This window comes from Synchiropus splendidus, chromosome 7 (assembly GCF_027744825.2).
Source record: "Synchiropus splendidus isolate RoL2022-P1 chromosome 7, RoL_Sspl_1.0, whole genome shotgun sequence".
Classification (NCBI taxonomy): domain Eukaryota; kingdom Metazoa; phylum Chordata; class Actinopteri; order Syngnathiformes; family Callionymidae; genus Synchiropus; species Synchiropus splendidus.
The window spans coordinates 8,012,180-8,033,025 of NC_071340.1; the positions used below are offsets into that span (position 1 = coordinate 8,012,180).

A 20,846-nucleotide genomic window follows, 5' to 3' on the forward strand; every position below is an offset into this window, starting at 1 on the left:
TCAACAGCTTAGTTAGTGTATACATTATTTCAGTAGTCGAAAATGTGTCCCAGTGGGGTCTGCTTAATGGCCATCAGATGAAAATAAAAGTTCCACACTTCCTGCATTCCCTGCGAGATGTTTACTGAAGGCTGCCAGAGCGGATCATTCCAATTTAAAACAGACTCCCTTTAGGAATGCAGGCCATGAATCTAGTTCAAAATAAGTAATGAGCAACATCGTTGCCGTTGGAATGATACCATTAATTTGGTCTTTAGATTAGAATCAAAACAAAACAAAACAAAAAAAAAACTGCGTAACTTGAACGCTGCCTAAAAGCAATAAAGACATTAGTCCAATTTAGGGTCCGCAGGCGAGCTTACTCCCAAACCCCTCACTCAGAGAACTACTATTATGCTCTTGCAAGACTGAAACTCCTGAAACTATTCTGACATTTGTAGCTGACATGTTCAACATGGCTGATTTGAGCACTCTAGTGACCTAAGATCAGAGGTGATTCCACCTTTGTTTGCCAACGTGGGGCTCCTATTGCAGAGACCTGAGGTCATGTGACATGAGTTCAAGCTCCTTAAGCTCTTCAACAAGACCCCGTACTGACGATTCCTATCTCTTCCACACTGCATCACAGACGTTGCAACACCACTCACACAGCTCACATTGCTATGGAAAAGAATCACTCGGAAACATAAAATCATTTTAAACTTATGAGCAATCCTTTGACAGTCAGTATCTATTCATTATAGCAACATCTCATTCAGTGCAAAAGCTCTGGAGAATTGTGCAGAGCATAAGCTCCTGGACTTCATCCCTATTCTCTTGTAATTCACGCGCCAGTGCTTCACCGAACACCTATGCGAATGGAGAGACAATGACCTGAACTTTTGCCTGGATTGGAAACATAATTAATACATTTTGACACAATTGCAAAACATTTTTTTTCCTGAGTTTAATTCCTACAACTCCCCTGACCCCATTCTTCGAGAGGGGTCCAGCTGCATCCGCATCAACAGTGACATATATCTCTCTCTGCTTCACTTTACAACTACCAAGGATGAGCATCCCGAGGCAGCCACCTTGTTGTCAACTTTTAATTGAAAAGATCAACTGAATAAAGAATGTAATCCCCCCCCCTTTCTTTGAGTTTGAGCCCTTGAAAACCTGATTGTCACGTCTTATATTGCCATCCAGGTAATGTTTGGCTCAGATGAATTCTTTCGTATTGATCTAGTCAACAACATCGAAATGACATCTTAAATCAAGTGCTCAAAGGTTCATGAATGGCGGCAGGCTGGCAGGAGACGAGACACTTTGGTTGTGTTCTGTTGGAAGATGCAGAAGTATTTTCAAGTTAAACGAGGGGACAGTCCAGCTCCCACAGACATGTCATCACTCAAACGTTCCTTTGCCCGAGTGGAGGTCACACAACCCAAAATGACTGAATCTCTTCTCCACTTTTAAGGGGCAGACATCTCAGTTGGGCTTACAGTATCTCTGCATTCACCAGTCAAAAATTGTGTAGTTAAAAAATGATGTGAATTTCTAAAGTGATGTGATGCCGGGAGATTATTATATCCATTCAAACATCAGCAGCTATTTCCCTCGGTAATTCACATGCTCTTTTCTGTGACAGTAGCAATTGACACAGCGGGTGCTGGGGCTCAAGTCCCTGTAGAGGTAGCTTTAGATGTACTTGCAGTAGGAGCGTTGAGGGGTGAAGCAGCACTCTATTGCCATGGCTCACCAGGAGGTTAGATTGCTTCAGAAAACCAACAGGTATAAACCCATCCCTGGAGTGACTACACTGAGAGCTTCACTAAACTTAGAATTGTCAAGCTCAAATATATGTTGAGCTGGCTGAAGAGATATGCTATTAGATGCCGATTGTATGGTCGACTTCTTCTATTCTTTAACGCCTTGTGCCAGTGGCTATAAGACTCTAGACAGCACACAATCATCATGGGGGGACTATGTATTTCACACTAAATCATGTGTCAAACTAAAGGCCCAAAGGACAAATTCTGCCCTGCAAAGTCTTTTTGTGGCCCACACACAATTTAGTGGACTGAAAATTACGGATGCTCCAATCGATCGGTCACCAATCGTGAATACAGATCACGACCTGTCATTGCCGATCACAACAGTCGCTGCTCACTGGGCAGCAGTATGTCCGCCGTGAAAGTTATTTCAATCTGTCAAGTTTGCGTCCTGCAGCACATGCACAGGACAATGGAGTGCAGGGAAGCGCCTTCGAATTAAACACGGCGTTTAAAGTTCCAGCAGCCTTTCTCAGGTGACATTTATGTGGAGACGGAAATGAACGAGTCTGCTGCCATTTTGGAGACAGGTGCACCTTTCGTGAATCTAAAACTTTTGAAAATATCTGGGGTGGAAACATTCATAAATGCAGTGCTCTCGGATTCGGAGTCCCAGGTCAGTATGTCAAAAATTCACAGACTCAGCTAAGTCTCTAGAGATTCAACAAACAGCGACATCTCACATGGAATTAAATGTGGTGGTTGATATTCACATTTTGTCGCATGACTGTGTTTAACTCGAAGAAACGGGCCTTTCCTGTAACAAACGTACTAATCTGTATATGTCACGTCTTTGGTCCAGTCATGCACAGCTTCACCCCCAGCTGGGTTTCCAGTGCTGTCACCTTACCCACGCATGCCCCTTTCCACGTCCTTTTATCACCACCTTGTTCACTCACAATCGGCCATATATGAATCATGAACCCTGTCTTTGGCCTCAGCCTCAACTGGAAACCTCTGCATGGTTTGGACTGCTATTCCGGTATTAATGCATTCTCAATCAATTCCATCTCTGTCTTTTTGTTCCTCATGTATCAAGTGCCTCCAAGGCTATTCGCAGTAGAAGATGAAGTAGTTAAAAGCTTAGTCGTCTTAAAAACTGTTCATTGTTTGCAGAAAAACATGTAAAAACATATAAGTGTCAAGAGCATTTGCCTTCAAATCAAATGCAGATGGAAACTTCTCATTCACGGCACTCTTCAACTCATCGATGCAAAACCACTCCAGAGAGAGGAACGTGACATGAAAAGTGCAACGCAGATGCTCCAGCGAGGAATAGCAAGTGTAAGAAAAACATGTTAGAGGTAAGGCCACATTTTCACTGGCAGGACTATTGTTTGGCGGTCATGATCAGAAGCATTTCCTAGGATATTAAAGAGTGCTCCGCTCGTGTCCTCTGTGACGGAACAAGCTGAATACAGATGCAGCGCATTCTGCCTAGATCAATTCAGTCTCCTGCACGGGAATAGAACGAAGCTTTGATTATCATTCATTTCTCTTTCAGCTGTGATGGGTTTTGACAAGAGGCATACGAGAGGGAGGGACGATGCATGCGTGAAAAGAAACAGCCCTCACTGACACGGCAGCCATTTACTTCACTCACAAGAAGCTCCACGTGAGAGCGTTGTTACCTTTTTCCTGGTAATCCCGAGAGACGTCGGAGGAGGCCTGCAGAACAGCCGACCTGCGGTACACCACGTGGACCCGGCCTTCATCCTCCAGCTCCTGGGTCCCTCTCTCCAGAGGCTCGATGAAGTACTCGTCTGCATCTGTGCGAATCATTCCAGCCTAAAAAAAAACAAAAACGACATTGATCCAGACACCAAAAAACAAACATCAAGGAGCCATTTTGATTCACACCTCCATGATACCATTTATAAATACATTGGACTCAATGGCATAGTCTGCTGAAATCAATCACTGAGCACAAAGCACCACACCATTAGGACAAAAAATTGCTTTTTGATGGCTTCCTGCTGCCTTCACGTTTTCTGCGATCAGACGCAAACCCTGTCCTTGTTAGCAGGAAGATTTATAAGGTGAGGCTCGTCGAGCCGCACCAAACATGTCGGAATGAACAAAGCGCTCTGGTGATCAGGTCCAAATGACAGTCTCTCGCCAGCGGAGCACGACTTGGACCGGTGGTGCTCTGCAAACATTTACAGTCATTATGATCGTCTATTGAGGATTGTAATGTGGAGGTTTGGAGCGCACGTTAGGACGGAACCATTTTTCTTCTTCAGAGCAATTATGAACCTGCACACCCCAGACCAAGACCCAAACCAGAGGACACGGAGATCTGGTCCAATAACAGGGATTGAGCCACAGGCTAAAGCCAAGACCAAGAACGAGTCGATTTTTTTGTTGTTTTGTTTTGTTTTCTGCACTAGAAACTAAAATATTTTCAAAATAAATCCACTGAAATATCATTGGAACAAACTAGGAATGTGTTCTCTATTCATTGTTTGTTCCTGTCATTGGTCTCGTGTTACAAGTCATTGGTTATTTTAAGTTCTGTTATGTTTATGCAGGGAGATTTTTCTTACTCTGAACTTTCTGTTGACACTCACTTCCTGTTTTATTTTGGCGTGTCTTGTCTTGCACCAGGTGTCTTGCCTTATTCCCCTTATCTGCCCCGTGTTTTCTGTGTTTATTGTCTGTCTTCTTATCAAGTCTGTGTCACGTTGAGTCAAGTAAAGTCAAGCCTTGTGCATGTACATCGCCAGTATTCCCCTTGTTATCCTTCTACGTGAAGCGCCTTTTGTAGTTGGAGTTATTGAGGAGTTTTTTCACATCGCCTTCCTTTTGTGGTCCCTTTGTTAATCGCTTTCTCTGGAATAAACCTTAGTTGAACTCTCACTCTGTCTCTGCATTTGGGGCCTCGTGTAGACAGTTGCTCTCAAAGTCTTGGATATGTGGTCTGGACGACAAGATTTACCAAGAAAATTCAGGAAAAAGAAACCAAAAAGTGCAATTTCACCCATTGTCATTGCCTTGAGTTTATTGTATCTGTTTAATTGGATAGCTTTATTTTAGCATTTGAAATATCATTGAAGCTAATTTAGACAGCGGGTGGCAGTTGGGTTCTGGGACCCTCTTGCACAACACTCGAAGTAAAAGTTCAGCAGAGCTCACGCTGTAGATTTGTTTTCGTAATTCATCCTTGAAAAAACTGGGGGATGCAGATCGTAACTTGGAATCCCACCCGTAATGTGACCATCCTGTTCCATGACATAGAAAACAGAACTTGAAGCAGGTTCTGTCAGTGATTTGCACAGCAAGCACTCTGGATCAGCGACTGCTCACTGTTAGATATTAAGGCTCTGCTCTTACACTGTTCAACTCAACTGTAAAATGAATATGAATAATGAATATAGGCTCACATCCACCAGATGTTTCCTCCAAGTGTTCTGCATGAATCTGCATGAAAGTTAATTGTGTTTACGATAGAAGCCAAAGCTAAGATGGCTTGACATGATCCACCTGCTTGACGGAACCCATCACTACACTGCGTCTATGGAGCACATACAGAAGCTTGTAGTGAGTTTCGGGATAATAAAGCATCTTTCAGTCGTGACTGCCACACTTATCATGCCAGCCAACATGGTTGTGTGTCAGAGCCCTCAAGACTTGGCTGGGCCAGCTGGAGTCCAGAAGAAGCGCCTCAAAGACCAGAAAAGAATGGCTCTGAAGTGGTGTAAAATTGGGCCCAGACGACCGAGGGGGCTGTTGACAGTCAGAACTTTAGGGTACAGTGCAGAGTCGGAGCCTGAAAATTGAAGTCGAAAAGAACAGCCAGATGATAGCAAAGGAATTGGCAATAACACCGCCACCACCCACACGGTCCCAAACATATCATGACCCTCATTCCTGGGCTATTGAGCCGCTATTCTTTCAATTCTTTTGAAAAGACTGAAGTAGACTTCAATAAACAAGCCAATTGGATCCTTTTTTTTTTTTTTTTATCCTGCACTTACGGGAACTGAAACAGAAACAAAACCCTCTCAACGCTCAATACGCTACAGAAAAACAGCCAAGTCAAATGATGTCCGAAAGCTCACAGAGAGTTCAACAAGAATATAACAATTGCTGACACTTTGCATCACCACATGATCGGACACAAGATCGGCTGTTGTGAACTGCTATTATTAATACTACCGCCACTATTACTACTACTACTACTAATAATAATAATAATAATACAATTTTACAAGGAAAGAAGTGGAATAAAGAAACACAAGAAGTATTAAAATATTAAAAATATGAACCAAAAATGAAAGAAAGTAAAAGATATTTGGTCATTGTATCATTTGACTTGGTATTTGGTCATGTGATTTGTAGGAAACAGAAAACTGATAAAAATGTATTCAATGGAGAAATAACTCAATTAAAATCAATGATGAAAAAGGTAATTTAGGGATTAAACGGACAATTAAGAATATGACAAAAGCAATGTTTAATAATTTTGAGGATCCAAATACGTGGGAAGGAGAACTATGTGCAAAAAAATATTTTTATTATTATTAGTAGTAGTTATTAGTATTATAGTAGTGGTCGTATAGTATTAGTATTTGTATTAGTAATCGTTACTAGAAAAAGGAGAACAAGAAGAAGAAGGAACAGGAAGAAATATAAAAAAATTAAAAGCCTGTTGTCTGTGGAACTTTTCTTATCGTTCCGATTCATAATCCTACACTATATTTGAGGACAAGTTGGCTGAAACTCGTCGCACAGTCTTGTTTCTTCTTTGATCAAGAAGGAGACCACAGCGTGCACTCGAGACAATATTGACATAATTTTGTCTGTTTACGTGGACGTGGCCTACACACACACATCTCACCCCTTCTATTGAGACGTAGAGAGACATGTGCTTTACCCTGAATAGAAGATCCCAAAATTTCTTCACAATGTTTACAAGCAGGAAACTTATAAAAGACATACAATATTTTTCAAAAGCTGCAGAGCTAAACGGATGAATAAATAAACACATATTGAGCAGTTGGTGATGCACTAGGAGAAGGCGAGGAGATGTATAATGGTTCATGTGAAGTAACTGATGTCTTTTCCAACTGTCTTGTGACTGAAACATCTGTTGATATAATTATTGACTACAGTGCTTATTTATCTTCTTCCTGCAGGCGTCACATTTTAAAGACTTGTATGGAGCAGACATTGTTGGGCTCTCACGCTGTTTGCTTCCAATACAGCAGTTACAAAGTACAGAGATGGAGTTGTGTTTACTAACAAGGTCAGCGGATTATCCTCACACATGCCCCTATATTCTGAATTTTCTTTACGCTCTCGGCTCGCTCTCAGCCTTGATTGACACCTGCAGGACCGGCATGCTGACAGTGACTGAGCTCTGAGCCATGCTACGAATAAAAGCAGATCTAGCTTTGCCTCATTTGCAATTCAAATTGTGCAAGAAAATGGATGCAGGAGTTAATGGGGTCAGTCGCTGATAAAACACTTGAGGTTGTTGGCATCAGACTACCTCCAGACCAGTTCATTAGGTGGTAATACACAGCGTCCCCATTCTTCTTCTTTGCTGTTTTCTATTTCTCTTCATCGTACAGTAAAAATATTACGCAAAACTCATTCAGCACTTTTGGTTGTTAATGCTTGAGTGATGACGGTTCTTAAAAGGCTATTTTTTATGTGATAAGGACCAAAATTGCTCATTGCTATCAAGGAAATTGTTGATGCTTTGAAGCAAACTCAATCACACAAAGGGCCACGGAGTTGAAAACATGCCAAAGTAACTTGGCAAACAAAGTCTATACTTCACCAAGGGAATATAACTGACAGCACTTCCTTTCTTCTGCGTTATTTTTCCCAGTTAATTGTTGACATTTAAACCTCCTCTCGCTACAAACCAGCCTGTCAAAGGGCAAAGCTTGGACCAGCATTTCCAGACGTACTATTTGTGCGATAATCAATAACCACCATGAGGCCTGAAGGTGTCACTTCCCATGTGACATGTTTTCACCGGTGTATTTGTCTCAAAACAAAGAGCAGGATTGGCTGGGTGATCAGACGTGCCACTTCACACTGTAGCACGCCATTGCTCATGACTACACCATCACACCACAGTGTTTTTGTCACAACAGCTCATTCATCTGATTCTTATTTTGATCATGAAAAATGATTTTCATCCAACATTTCCCTGTGGCAACACTGTCTGAACACTGACATGAAAAGGTCATGATATCAACATGCACTGAATTTATTACTCAAACTGCTGACTCTGTCTATTGGTTATGGACAAAAGGTAAATAACAACACACCCTCACTTCCATGCTGTAAATATATCAATCCTATGTTGACGAGAAAGGCAGACTTCAGTGTGACATATTGACGCATTACGCTTTCAATTTAAGAAATGTCCCACCTTCTGCAGCATAACCTGGTGCTGTGGGCAGTGCGTCACGTAAATAAAATCGGTCATCTTTGCTGAGGTTAAACCCGAAGACGATAAAGAACCTTTTAAATGTTGTCGATTATGAAGATATAACCTGCAACGCGGAAGACTGCCTTTGGAGTCAGCATAGGATGCATATTGACTTTGTCAATATGTCAATAAGTCAATAAGATTTTACATAATATGCTACGGTAGGAAATTCAGAACAGGGGTTGATTTTTTATCAATTCAGTAAAAGTCCCTCTGTCAGCTAGTTTGACATAGGTTTCATTGTTGAGACCTTCGGTTTGTGTTCGACCAAGTTGTCTTGTGGGAGTTATGGTCATGGCCGTTGCTCCACTGTTCTTGTCTGCTGTCACCACCTAGGTGTCTCTTCATAAAAGGTGCAGGCACATCAAATGTAGAAGATTTAATGACACCGTTCCTTCATATAGAATCATTGTGAAGAGGAATTTGGTGTATATATTTGCAGGTGAGAGGACAGAGGGACTGTGGAGATGGAGCGCTATGACAGCCAGCAGTTTACAGCCGTTTCAGAAACAGACTTGGTGAAAATGAGCTCTATAAAATTCCATTACACTCACTCCACCAAAGAGCGATTACAAAAATATGCTTGTTCATTTCAACACAATTGACCAAATGTGTGAAGAACTGAGTGGGCAGAGGGTTGCTGCTCTGTGATTCTGTCATTTTGAGATTTCATCATGACTGAGGGTCAGGAAATGAGCGGGAGCACACAAGCATTAAATCTTCTTTGTACTCAACTGATATCAAAGAGTTAAACATAAGAATGCAAGAGCAATAGTATTCCAGTTATATAATACTGTTGGCATTTACTACATTAAAAATATATGTTAAGAATTTAGGAACACAGTTAACCATCTTCTTCTAAAAACATCTCACACAAAATGTTTTATGAAACAAAAAAGTAAACAAGTGAAGAAACTACTCAAAAAAATGTTATGATTTATTTGGGTTCTATGATTCAGGGAGCGACATCTGAGTGGATATGTCACATCCTCAGAGGGAAGGTCTAAATAATGTGTTTGATTTGAGACGACAATGACCAGCACTGGCCAGTTAACATTTAATCAGAAAGCTGAAAATGAGATCAAGGCTCCAGCGCACCGTCAGTTCAACAACGCCAAGGAAGGCCCCGGCCGGCCAAGCAGACAGCGCACATCCGCCAAAGAAAACATATGGGATTCAGCTGAAGGCTCCAGTTTTTCTAAAACAGCCTCTTTCAGTTCAAACTTCTTAAGGAGGTCGCTATGAACTCACTTTTGAGGAAAAAAAAAGAGAGAAAGTGAGAGTTGAGGTATTGCAAGTCCAAAAAAAAACAGTTTGGATTGAGCTGGGGACACTGCCACCTTTCACCCTCTGTGTTGTTCAAAGGTGGGTTTGCTTTCCAAAATGTGAGCAAACCTTCGTCATCTCACCTGCCATTTTCATCCCTCACTTTTAAAGGGAGAAATAGATTATTTAATACCACCAACAAGTATTGATAATCATGACAATGGGACCTCTATTTTTCTATGACCTCTTTTTTAAAACCTATTTCAGTTACATTACACTCCTTTTACTCATAATGTTTTCATGAAAAACACAAACTATACGCCACTAATCCTCAAAACCAGCTCTTCCGTTTTTAAACTGCTCCATCAAAGCAGTGTCGTCGCCGGTGGTCTGAGAAGAACCGAAACTTGAAGCCTGTGAACGGTTCTGAATGTGAAAGGACAGCAGCAAGTGTGGCTTCTCTCATGTTAAATAGGTCAATATTGAAAATGTGTTATTGAATAAATATCAGGGTGAACTGTGGAAGATTTTCTGGAACAGATATCTGGCTTTGCTCAGCCTGTGGCACCGCAAACCATAAAATCCAAACAGCTCTGGGGTCAAGCATCACAACAAGCCTCAAGCTAAGTGATACATGAAGAACTATTAGAGAATCAAACTCTTGAACCTGATAGCAGTTTACCGCAGAATTGTGTGTACCTTTAGGGAGCGCTTCTATGTTCTGATGGCTCACGGTTCAGGCTGCAAACACACATAGATTCAGCTACATATGAGCATGCGTTATGTTTTCGCTCGGTCTAGATCTTGTTGTGTTTCCTCCCGGCTCAGGAGGAAACTGACTACTGAGAGCATGATATATCCCAAGAGCAAAAGGCAGATATGGAGCAACATAATCAGAGATGGCTGGAATATATGTGCTCAATATCCACACTTCTGTGGAGTGTCCAGTGAATATGAGCCCACAATGTGATTCACGAATGGAAGAGATGACTCTTCAAGAGTGGGTCCGTGAAATGAATTCAACCACGACTAAAGAAACCAAGACTAACAGGAGTGGATCTAAAAAAAAATGAGTGCATTTATTCAAGGAATCCCCACCACCGCAAAGAGAAAGCCACCACGCCTTCAGAATTATTGTTTCCCACTCAGCTTTTTTTTTTAGATGTCATGTGATCAAAGATGAAAAAGTGGAAACATCAAAACTGAATGGAAAACACAATGTTCATCATGGAGGTGGACAAGACTATGGTGGCCGTTGGTACGTTTCGAGCAGACAAATCTCGAAAGACACACAAGAACAACAAAATGACCAGTACAGATTGGAACTTCAGTCGCGCATCCCGGCCAGATGTATGAAGAGACACCCGTTGTCGGAAGACAGGAGGCGCTTATGGTTGGGAAGCTGAACTGTGGATAACATCCTAATATTTTGCTCATTAAAAAAAAGAAAAGGTATAGCCTAACTGACTATTAGTTTGCTTTATATTGCTGTGGAAGAGTAGAACTTTTATTGATGCCAACCCACACGGTTTTCAGAACGTTCCCTTAAAAAGCTATCTCACACACACACACACACACACAAATACTCTAAATCTAAATCTAAATATTTAAATATGTCACATTCTCATATAAGGTGTTGCGAGAAATATCAGATAACATTTGAGTCATTTGTCAATTACAGCCTAAAATATTGTCTGGCAGAGTTTTGAGTTGCTTTTCTCTGCCACTTTGATACAGTAGGTTGATATAATCTTTAATGTATCTATCTTGGAAAATAAAAACTGGCCACAGGTTTTATGTATAGCAGTGGGGTCCTCAAAAATGGTTTACTGCAGAGTACAGAAGGCAGCGTTGGTTGCCACTTCACTTGTCCCTTGTTCACTGAACTAGCATCACCTCTTTTTAATGGTGAGCCACATCTTTGGGGAAGAAGGACTGGTCCACACCTTCACAATTAGAATGTCCAGCCCACACAGAATTTTCAGCATTTCTTGGTATTGGTTCTATGGTGTTGCTTTCAAATACTTTTGCATTAATTTATTATTTTGCATTTAAATCTTCCTATGGGAGCAAGATGGGAGCAAGATGACAATCTCAACGTCACCACAATGTCAGAGGTAAAAATGCAACATGATGATCTCCATCAAACACAGCGAAATAAATGTCTCATGTAGTTTCACACCAATGTATGAACTTATTTTTTGTTTACTTTGACAAGTATCATTGGTCTCTGACAGCGGAGAAGTTGAGACCAGAGCTTTATAGTACAGCATTTGATCTGCAACCTCACTGAGATAAAGTTACCCAGAGTCTTGAATTGTGTCCTGAAAACTGCAATGGCCCAGTCAAACACGACAAGTGAGCTCCGGTGCCATCGGTAAGAGAGCTGGTTCAAAGCTCAAACCAAATCCTGAGGATTGTGAGGATAAAACTGCAAGTGCAAGTCTGGCGCTACAGACGGAGCAGCACTTTTTGGCAGACCCGAGTGATTATGCAACATGACACACATTTGAAGGAGGCCAAGTTTGGAGAGGGGGAAAGAATAGCGTCAATGGCTGTGTACTTAGATTCTATCTTCTTTTGGCTCCACTCACGGCTGACAAAAGAGATTTTCTTTTCTTTTTTTTGTCCGCCACATTTTATTTGAAGCAGCTTTTACATTGGAAGTGAAACACAAGTTTTTGACAGCGAATAAAAGAACTGGTACTAAACAGCAGTTGACGAAATGACAAGACTGAACGGTACACTGAATGCGGAGGAGATGTTTTTTGTGAACTACCAAAATGATGATCATGAAGTTATTACAACTGACATCACATGCACTGAGACACGCAACATTATGGCCATCCCACTGAAGGCTGGTTAAATAATGGAATGTTTTACTAAGGAGCTTTGCCGTCTTTATTAACTGATCTAATGGGCTTTCGAGGGAAAGTAGAATTAATCATCAGAAGGGGGTAAAGAAAGTGCAAGGGTGGAATGGGTGGAGCTGACTGTCAAGGGTGACAACAGGGTAGCACTAATATGAAAGAGAAGATTTCGAGGACAGTAGTGAGAGCTGCCAAGATGTGTGTTTTAGAACAGCCGGTCACCAGCCTTTTTTAACTGTTGGATCTATGTGTATAGTGTGTTGAGATCTACCAGTTCACTCAAGTGCAAAATTGCAATTTAATATCAGGAAGGTCACATTACGGCAACAATGTCAGAATGAAACAAGTCTCTGAGAGTAGAATCACACAGCTGTGTCAGTGCTGGAGGGAGGATAACATGACATAGAAAGAATATGGGATGGGCGATCACTTATCACACACGATATACCGCCAAACACAATCCCCACAAGAGAATTTTGTATCTCACAATAAATTTGATAAACACACTGCACACTCGCTGCATTGGACTTGCATACATGAACACGACATGAACGTTTGACAGCCGACACTGGAATGTGACAGTTGTGGAGAGTTCCGGTTCGTAGTTTTAAACGTATTTTTAATACAGCAAAATTAGGATAATGTCACTTGTCGATTCTGAGTCTCTGGATCAGTGTTTGTTTTAGTAGATGGAGTGGTCCTCATAGGTTCTCTGACGCGGTCGCCTGCCTTGGTTCATATCAACACATCCAGGTCGACTGCTGTGTTGGCGCCTCGGCAAAACACCTTGGTGAAAATACAGTGGAACCTCGGTTCTCTACCACAATCCGTTCCAGAAGTTCGAGAAGTGATTTGTTCGAAATCTGAATCGATTTTTCCCATTACAATGAATGGAAAAAGAAATAAAGCGTTCCAAGCCTTAAAATAGTCTTTTGTAGGAGTGAATGTACAGTAGAGTGTCTGCTGCAGGTGCGTTGTTCCTCTATGTGTGTGGCCGCTGCATGTGGGAGGGGTTGCTGAGTGAGTGACATCTCTCCAGAAGTGAAGAGGTGCCCGGTGCGTGTCCAGCTCTGAATGTGAGCTTCTGTGCAGTTTGGCTGTGACAAAGTCATAAACCAAGTAACGCTCTGTCCCAGACTTGCCTCATCCCTGTCCCAGCTCCAGCCCACAACAGGACATCAAACCCTGGAGTGAGCGCTCCAGCCTCGGAGGTGTGGAGAGAGAGCACCTCCCCTGTGAAACTCTACCACGGTCCAGTGCGGAGACAGGAAAGGTTTTACACCTCAATATGAAGAAAAAACAGTCAGTAAATGTAGCTAACGGGACACGTCTGTATACAGAGGCTGTGTTATACACAATAACAAAGCGTCGTGGGCCAGCTGATCGGTCCGCGCACGTTATGTTTTTTTCCAGCTTTTTTCAGGAGCGTTCAAGTTCTGGATTTTCGTCCCAAAACAAAAGCCCAAAAATCTCGAAATTTTCATCGAACTCCGATTTGTTCGAAGTCTGGAACGTTCGAAAACCGAGGTACCACTGTAGTTGGATATCGTGAATCAATTGTGAAAAGCTTTTTTCATTTCACTAGACAAAGGACTGGTACATTTTATATAATTTCCACAATTGAATATGACTGAATGGTGATTTATTCACATTATTCGTAATATTTCTTCTATAGTTAGTTAACCCCTAAATAAAGCTGGCAGAGACGTGAAACACTGAATTTTTCATCTCTACACTTAACTATTATTTTGAAACATAAACACATGATGATGTTGGAGACAAACTCCACTAATAAGTTTAATCATAAAACACTTTCAAGAGAGACTCCAGTGTGTCCGACACGTTTTTATCGTGATCATTATCGTTATTGGCGAAATGGCAAAATTTATCATGAGCATGAAGTTTAAAGCCACCTATGAAACAATGAGGTTCACGTTGATGCTCTATGATTGAAAATAAAGGTTTGAAATTATGGTTAGGACCTGGAGGCAAAGATGAGTGGTCAAGTTAGAGGAGTATCAGCCCAACAGGAAACTGAATCTTTGTAGGTCGTGGTCTGGACTGTCACTACGTGTGTACATGTGTGTAAGATTCCAATACCGATAACACCGTTTGGCCGCAATGCCAATGTAAAGAGACAATCGTGACACAAGGACGGGTACATTCAATTGAATCAATGTTGAGGCAACAAAGGGATTAGCATTGAATCAACGTTGAAACTGCTCAGCATTCAACCAATCTGACCAAAATTCAAGTTGAACCGGCCTCTTTTGTCATCTGGGTATATGGAATGGTCAGAACAGGGTAAGATGGAGGAAGCAGTGGTAACCACTGGTAGGAAATTCTTAAAGACAAAGACACAGAACAAAAAAAACAGAAAGAAGGACTGTTATTTAAATGGCAGTCAATACAAGCAGGACACACCATAGTCAGACAGAATGGACCAGTTGCCTCAAAAAATAGTCGGCTGACTTCAAACCCACTCTGCGTGGACAACAGAGCCACGTTGTTGAGGACCTTGTTTGCAACAACCATAAAACTTTTAATTTGTCCTTAATACATCCAGAACACTTCAAATAACAAAATTTAAAGTGTGATCCCAAGTCATCACAGTGTGCAGTGCCATCTGGTGGACCGCTCAGTCTATTATTCCACTGTCGCATTCGCTGTATGAGCAACATAAAAAATAGTTGCTAAAAGTGTCTTGAAGTGGAATGGTGCAGACCTCATGGTCTTCAAGCTCAAGGTGGTCTACATACGTCTTCTTGTAACCAACAAAAACGTAGTATCTTCCCTGTCTCCGTGTTTAGTACCATGAAATATAAAAAGGTATAAGAGCAAAGACCATTTCTATTCTAAACATGGCTTATATTCTAAATCAAGCTGAATGTATGTGTTACACGGGAGGTTGAGAGGATGAATTGTTTCAGCGGGAGAGAACTGCTCAGAGATTGGCGAGAGTCTGTTGGGGGTACATTACAAACAAGTCAAGAACTGGAGATAGGCCACACTTAGCATCCAGGAGTTCTGTTCAGCGAGTTAGTGTAGCTACTACAGCGAGCTCCTTCTCAGCATCTGTGTGTCTCCATTAACGTCGATGAAAACCAGAACCCAAAACCCATCATTAGTCTCTCCCACTGCTGATTTAACTTCCAAGCATAGAGTTGGACCTTCACAGATAAAACATTTGAAGCATGTCGACCATCCTCTCAGCGACAAGACCCACCAGTGTGCACATAAGTTTAGAGGAGGGGAGGCCAGACGTGAACTTACAGCCATGTAGGGGAGGAGGAGGCTGGGAATTATACCGTATACACCCACTTCTGACATCTCGAGGTCAGCTGCATTCCTTCCCTGTTTGCTCTTATCGTTTTTCTTAAGAGCATAAGCTGAATGTTTTCATTCATGTGAACGAAAACCCAAGTGAAATTACCGAGCCTGCACAGCACTGCCCGTTTTCGAGCACGTGACGGTTTATGATGGTGTTACACTTCTTGTAAAACCAAATAAATAGCCCTGTACAGACCAGGTGTGTTTAAAGTCTCAGGCTCTGTCATTATATCATGTCAACAGAAGGAAATGCTGTTTAGCCGGTCACATTTCCAAAAACAATGTATGGCTAAGTAGTATTTTTAGTGTATTATAAAGACAGTTCCGTGAAGGTTTAGTTTGCGTGAGACAGAAAAACTGCTGTAGAGATCTAAAATGTCCAGTTCTGAAGGGCCCTGCATCTATCCAAGAGAGTCCAGTTCTGCTTTGCCTCAGCATCACACAAAGCTGCAGTGTTCCTCGGCAGAGAGAAGTTTCATAAACAAGTCACTCTTCAGAACCACTGAGTCCACGTTCACTTGAACCAGCGGAAAAGCCTCAGCAAACCCGTCGCCTTATAAATGAAACCTACAAGATATATTCACTCAAGTTCTTGACTCAGGTTGGCAAATCAAATGCAGTTTTGAATTCACCGCTAAATAATAAAAACACCGGCTTGTATCACACAAGAGAAGACCTCAGTTTCAAAACGAAATGATCGTGACGCACTCGGGTCGTCTTGTCAAGATCAGCGCTTGTGTTTGACGTGAACATGTAGAAAGGATTTTTCAAACAGTCACGTACATGATGCACTTGACCATCTTACAAATCATGCTTCTTTCAAGAGTCAACAAGTGGCATGAATTCAACACGGTGGTCATGATATTTATTGAACATGTCCCTCATCACTTCTGCTGCTGAAGCTGACCTCCAGCTTCAGCAGCAGCGTGGCGGCCGGTCGGTTGCAGTCAAGTCTTGAGACAGCCGACTAGCTATAATTAGGAGACAGTAAAGCACATACGGAGCTCGGGCTACCACTTGAGATCAAAGAGCACGGGCCCTCAACGACAGGGCTTTCCTCTACAAACTGCTACGCTGGCAAACGTTTGATCTTCTGTTATGCAGTTCTTTGCAATTAGGCTGCAAACAATACAAACAGCAAAAAATGTATTTTTTTTCTAATAGCCACGGTGCAGAGAAAACCACGTCTCCACAGGAGGTGGGTAGGGACCTTATACACTTCTGCTGATTCAAGATTTGCATGGAAAAAGAAAACACACAGTGAACCTTAATAGCTTAGTAAAAGCACCTCTTTTTCATCATTTTTGAGGAATAGAAATGGGAGAAATGTTGGAAAAAAATGTGTGAAAATCTAGCTAATGGATGATGGAATATGTTACCTAGTGTGGAGCAGCGTTCTCTAAACAATGTTTTCACTTAATTGATTCTTTTCGTTCGCTTTTCTGGCCCTTTTCTACCTGTTGCATGGGCTAAAACATGTAGTCAAGCCAGATGTCCTGAATGAAACCCGAGCGAGAGGGTGGTTTATGTAGATTGGTCACTGCTCATGTTTAGCACAAGTGATGTACTGTCACCAGAACATTAAATCTGAATAAACCCACCCATCCTCACTCCCATGGTGTAATAAATCGATGTTTGGAAAGTGGACTTTTGCATCCTATACTCCATACACCAAAGGCAGCTTTGACCATACCATGTTGATGTGTTATGCTTTCAATTGAAGCACGTTTCACCTTCCTCTGCGTATCCTGACGCTGTGGGCAGAGTGACACATTAAAAAAAAAAACAACTTGGCGAATGGCGAAGCTTTCATTCTACATGTGGCAAGGTGTTAATTGCTATATAAAGTCCCACAAAATGTGTGTTTCATTCACTGTGACTTTTCCTCCTTACGTAAGGAGGAGAGTCACCTAAGGGGTTATAAATAGCAACTGACACCCAGTTTAACTCAGAGAAGAGAGGTCTGCCTGGCACACTACACAGGAAGAAACATGTTTTTTAATCCATCGAAATACCTTTGTGTCAACATGCAATGCAGAAAGCTGCCTTTGGTTTCAATATTGGACGCAGAAAGTCAAAGTCAAAGTCAATATACTACGCCATGAGGGTGAGGATGGGTTGAATAAACTCGAGCCTTCGGCACCACTGAAGGAGAATGCACACCAACAGAGTTGTCCACATCAACTGCGAAAGCAACACAATCAAAACTGCAATGGGTTAGCGTCACCATGAAAATAAAATGATAATTTAATATATTATATGATTATTATATTATATTTATTCATTTTTTATTTGCTAGAACGTGTTGCTAGGTAACACACAGCTGTTTGTGTACAAAATGCTTGTGGAAGTAGTGTTACACTCCCGGCTAGTTGGCTATTACCGGCTAATTCCAGATACTGTGCATGTCAGAGTAGTTCAGTTTGTAAAAAGTAAATGCTTGCTGGTTGAGTACTGACATCTGATTCGGATGGTAGCATTGTGCACTAAGTGGACGTGGATGATTTAATCACCATCAGAATACAGTCATTCAGACTGAGGTTTCAAGTGCCCATGTGACCTACATATACCAGTGGAGCAGTTTGGAATCACCAAGTAATGTCTGTATGTTTTTGGACAGGGAGAGAAAATCCCAGTGTCCAGGGAATAACAACACCGTTTCATCATTCATGGCCATGATTAGGAATAAATTGATACATTTAAGTCAAAAAGGTAGAGCTATTCTTGAAAGTTGTATTCCTTGCTCCTCCGACGAAGAGATCTCCCCTGTTCGAGTAGCTGTTTTTCCGCTTTCTGTCCAACCACTAGGACTAGTCTGTGGACGCACGTCTGACTTGAAGGTCACGCAGACATTATCACTCCACAGGACCTTTAAACTTCATGCTTGAACTTTCAGAAATAAAGTGTGTCACTGATGACACACAAAGGCTGTTCCAGAAATATATATACATGCAGCCAACACTGGGCATCTTTAAGGGCACCCATAAGTTAGAGGGGCCCGATTTTGCTTTCCCATGTCTTAATCTTTAGTGCTGTGAACTTAACATATACCGAAGTGTGAAAGAACATGGTTCATCCATTTATTATTTATTTATGTTAAACTAATAAGCAAATATGGCAGCTACAGAAAACAGTGATTCATCCAGGGCAGCATTTTTTTTGTTTTATCTAGAGATATCCTTGAAAATACAGCCATGAAATGCAAAGTTTCTCTCATACGATGTGAGATTTGACTATGGAAGAAGGAAACCAGGTGACATCTTCAGGCCATCACCAAGAGGCAAAAAGTGGTAATGAATATAAATGTATTATATGATAATAAAAATAATAATAATAATAAGTATTATTATTATTATTATTCAAAGCTTTATATTGTTATACAGATGCCTGATGAACACATCCTGTAAAAGTTGAAAGTCCAGAAGAAAAAAGAAGAGGTATAAATATAGACAGAACGCGAACAGCGTTGAACAATAAAGGCGGCCTACGACTCCTTTCCTAGGGATTTATTGCAGTCTTCAAAAGAGTTTGCGACCTTCTGATTGTATGACTTATTGATCAAATCTCTTTTCACATTTCAGTGTTATTTTGTCACAGGGTGTTCTGCTTCACTCTGCTATAATAGAAATGCTCTTTTCTTTCCCCAGAGAAAACTAGCCACAAATAACAAGATGTATCTTGACATTTAGACTTGTCCTCTTCTGTACATGGTAAATTTCTGTGATCTATCCTGAATTGGAAATGCAATGGTACCTTTGGAACCATTTAGCACAAGGCCTGAGAATCCAATTTCTCTTTTTTGCAGGTTGAAAAAGGCGAAAAAAGTGGAGTTAGTTTAAGTATCTTGTGGTTTTGTTCACCGCCTCTGGTTAAGTATTGCTTCAATGACCGAGCACCTGACCCCCAAAGACCCTTCTTAATTCTGCTCACCTTCAATCCCATTGCCAGAAGAACACATGCCAAGCAAATGAGACTCCACTGCTTGAGCCAAGACTTGTTAGTGACTCTATGTTAGTGACTCCTGACTTTACTGCAGGCATATGAAGCCACCAAACACATAGAGCAGTGACTAAACCATGGTTATTGACTGAACCCAGCAACTACTTTCATTAGTATATGAAGTAGTTCTTGAATACTAATGAATATCAAGTATTCATTACTTGATATTCATTTGTGATTTATCATCAATATCTTCATTCTGATGGAAATAAAAAGTCTATGAGGATGAAGTTTTGCAGCGGTAAGTAGCATCACATAAGACAATTTCCAAGTTTACAATGTTTGAAAGGGCATCATGTAATCCATGCATGAACCAAATGTGGCCCTTTGCCAGAATATTTACGGCCCTCATGAGGTCAGAAAAAAAAATGACAAAACATGTACTTATTACTACAGTACTTCATACAGCTATACTGAAATGAAATATTAAATTCAATTCAATTCTTTTAATTAGTAGCATTGATTTTGACATGGATGCAGTATAAATAATATGCATAATACACAAATCAGATGAGTGAGTTTGCTTCCATCCCAAACTTAAGTACATACTGATGTTTTTTTTTTCGTTTGTTTTTACAGTACGCCTTTATTTCTAGCCATTTTTCACGCTATAGCAATTTGAAATAGTGATGTCAAAGTGGACTATTTCATTGAAAAAACTTTTAAGGTACGAAACTGACTCCTTTGGTAGAACAGCCCAGTCAAAGTCCAAACCAGACAACAACTCTCTAATAAAGAATCATTGGCAGAGGTCTGAAACCGCGGTTCATGGGCTTCCTCTGTTTTTTCTGAAGGAGCTTTGGCTGCAAATGAGATAACATCTCAATCCATAGATGTCTTATAACAGACAGGTACCTCAAAAGGCTTGCAGCAAAAGGCAGATGCACAAGTTTTGACTCTAGGGCAGAAGTACTTTTGCGCCTTAAACAATGTCTTTGAAGAATGCCAAATAGTGTATATTCAGTTTGTGGTCACAACATGACTAAAGGCCCGAGCTCTTCTGCAGTTCGTGGCAGTTTCTCTGTTATGCAAAGAAGATCATTTTATTATAGACATGTTACTCGGTGGACACACAACTCAAACACAATCCAAGAGAAATAGGGTAATATTTACTCA

The 20,846-nt window shown here is 41.1% G+C and overlaps 1 protein-coding gene across 2 annotated transcripts in view; it reads right to left on the reverse strand.

Annotated features, from left to right (window-relative positions):
* Nucleotides 1-20,846, reverse strand: part of adamts3 (ADAM metallopeptidase with thrombospondin type 1 motif, 3) — a 129,250-nt gene that overhangs the window by 99,059 nt on the left and 9,345 nt on the right. For both annotated transcript variants that reach the window (XM_053871529.1, XM_053871527.1), the window contains exon 4: nt 3,446-3,602. In XM_053871529.1, the coding sequence (XP_053727504.1) occupies nt 3,446-3,602 (157 nt within the window). The remainder of the gene's footprint in view (nt 1-3,445; nt 3,603-20,846) is intronic.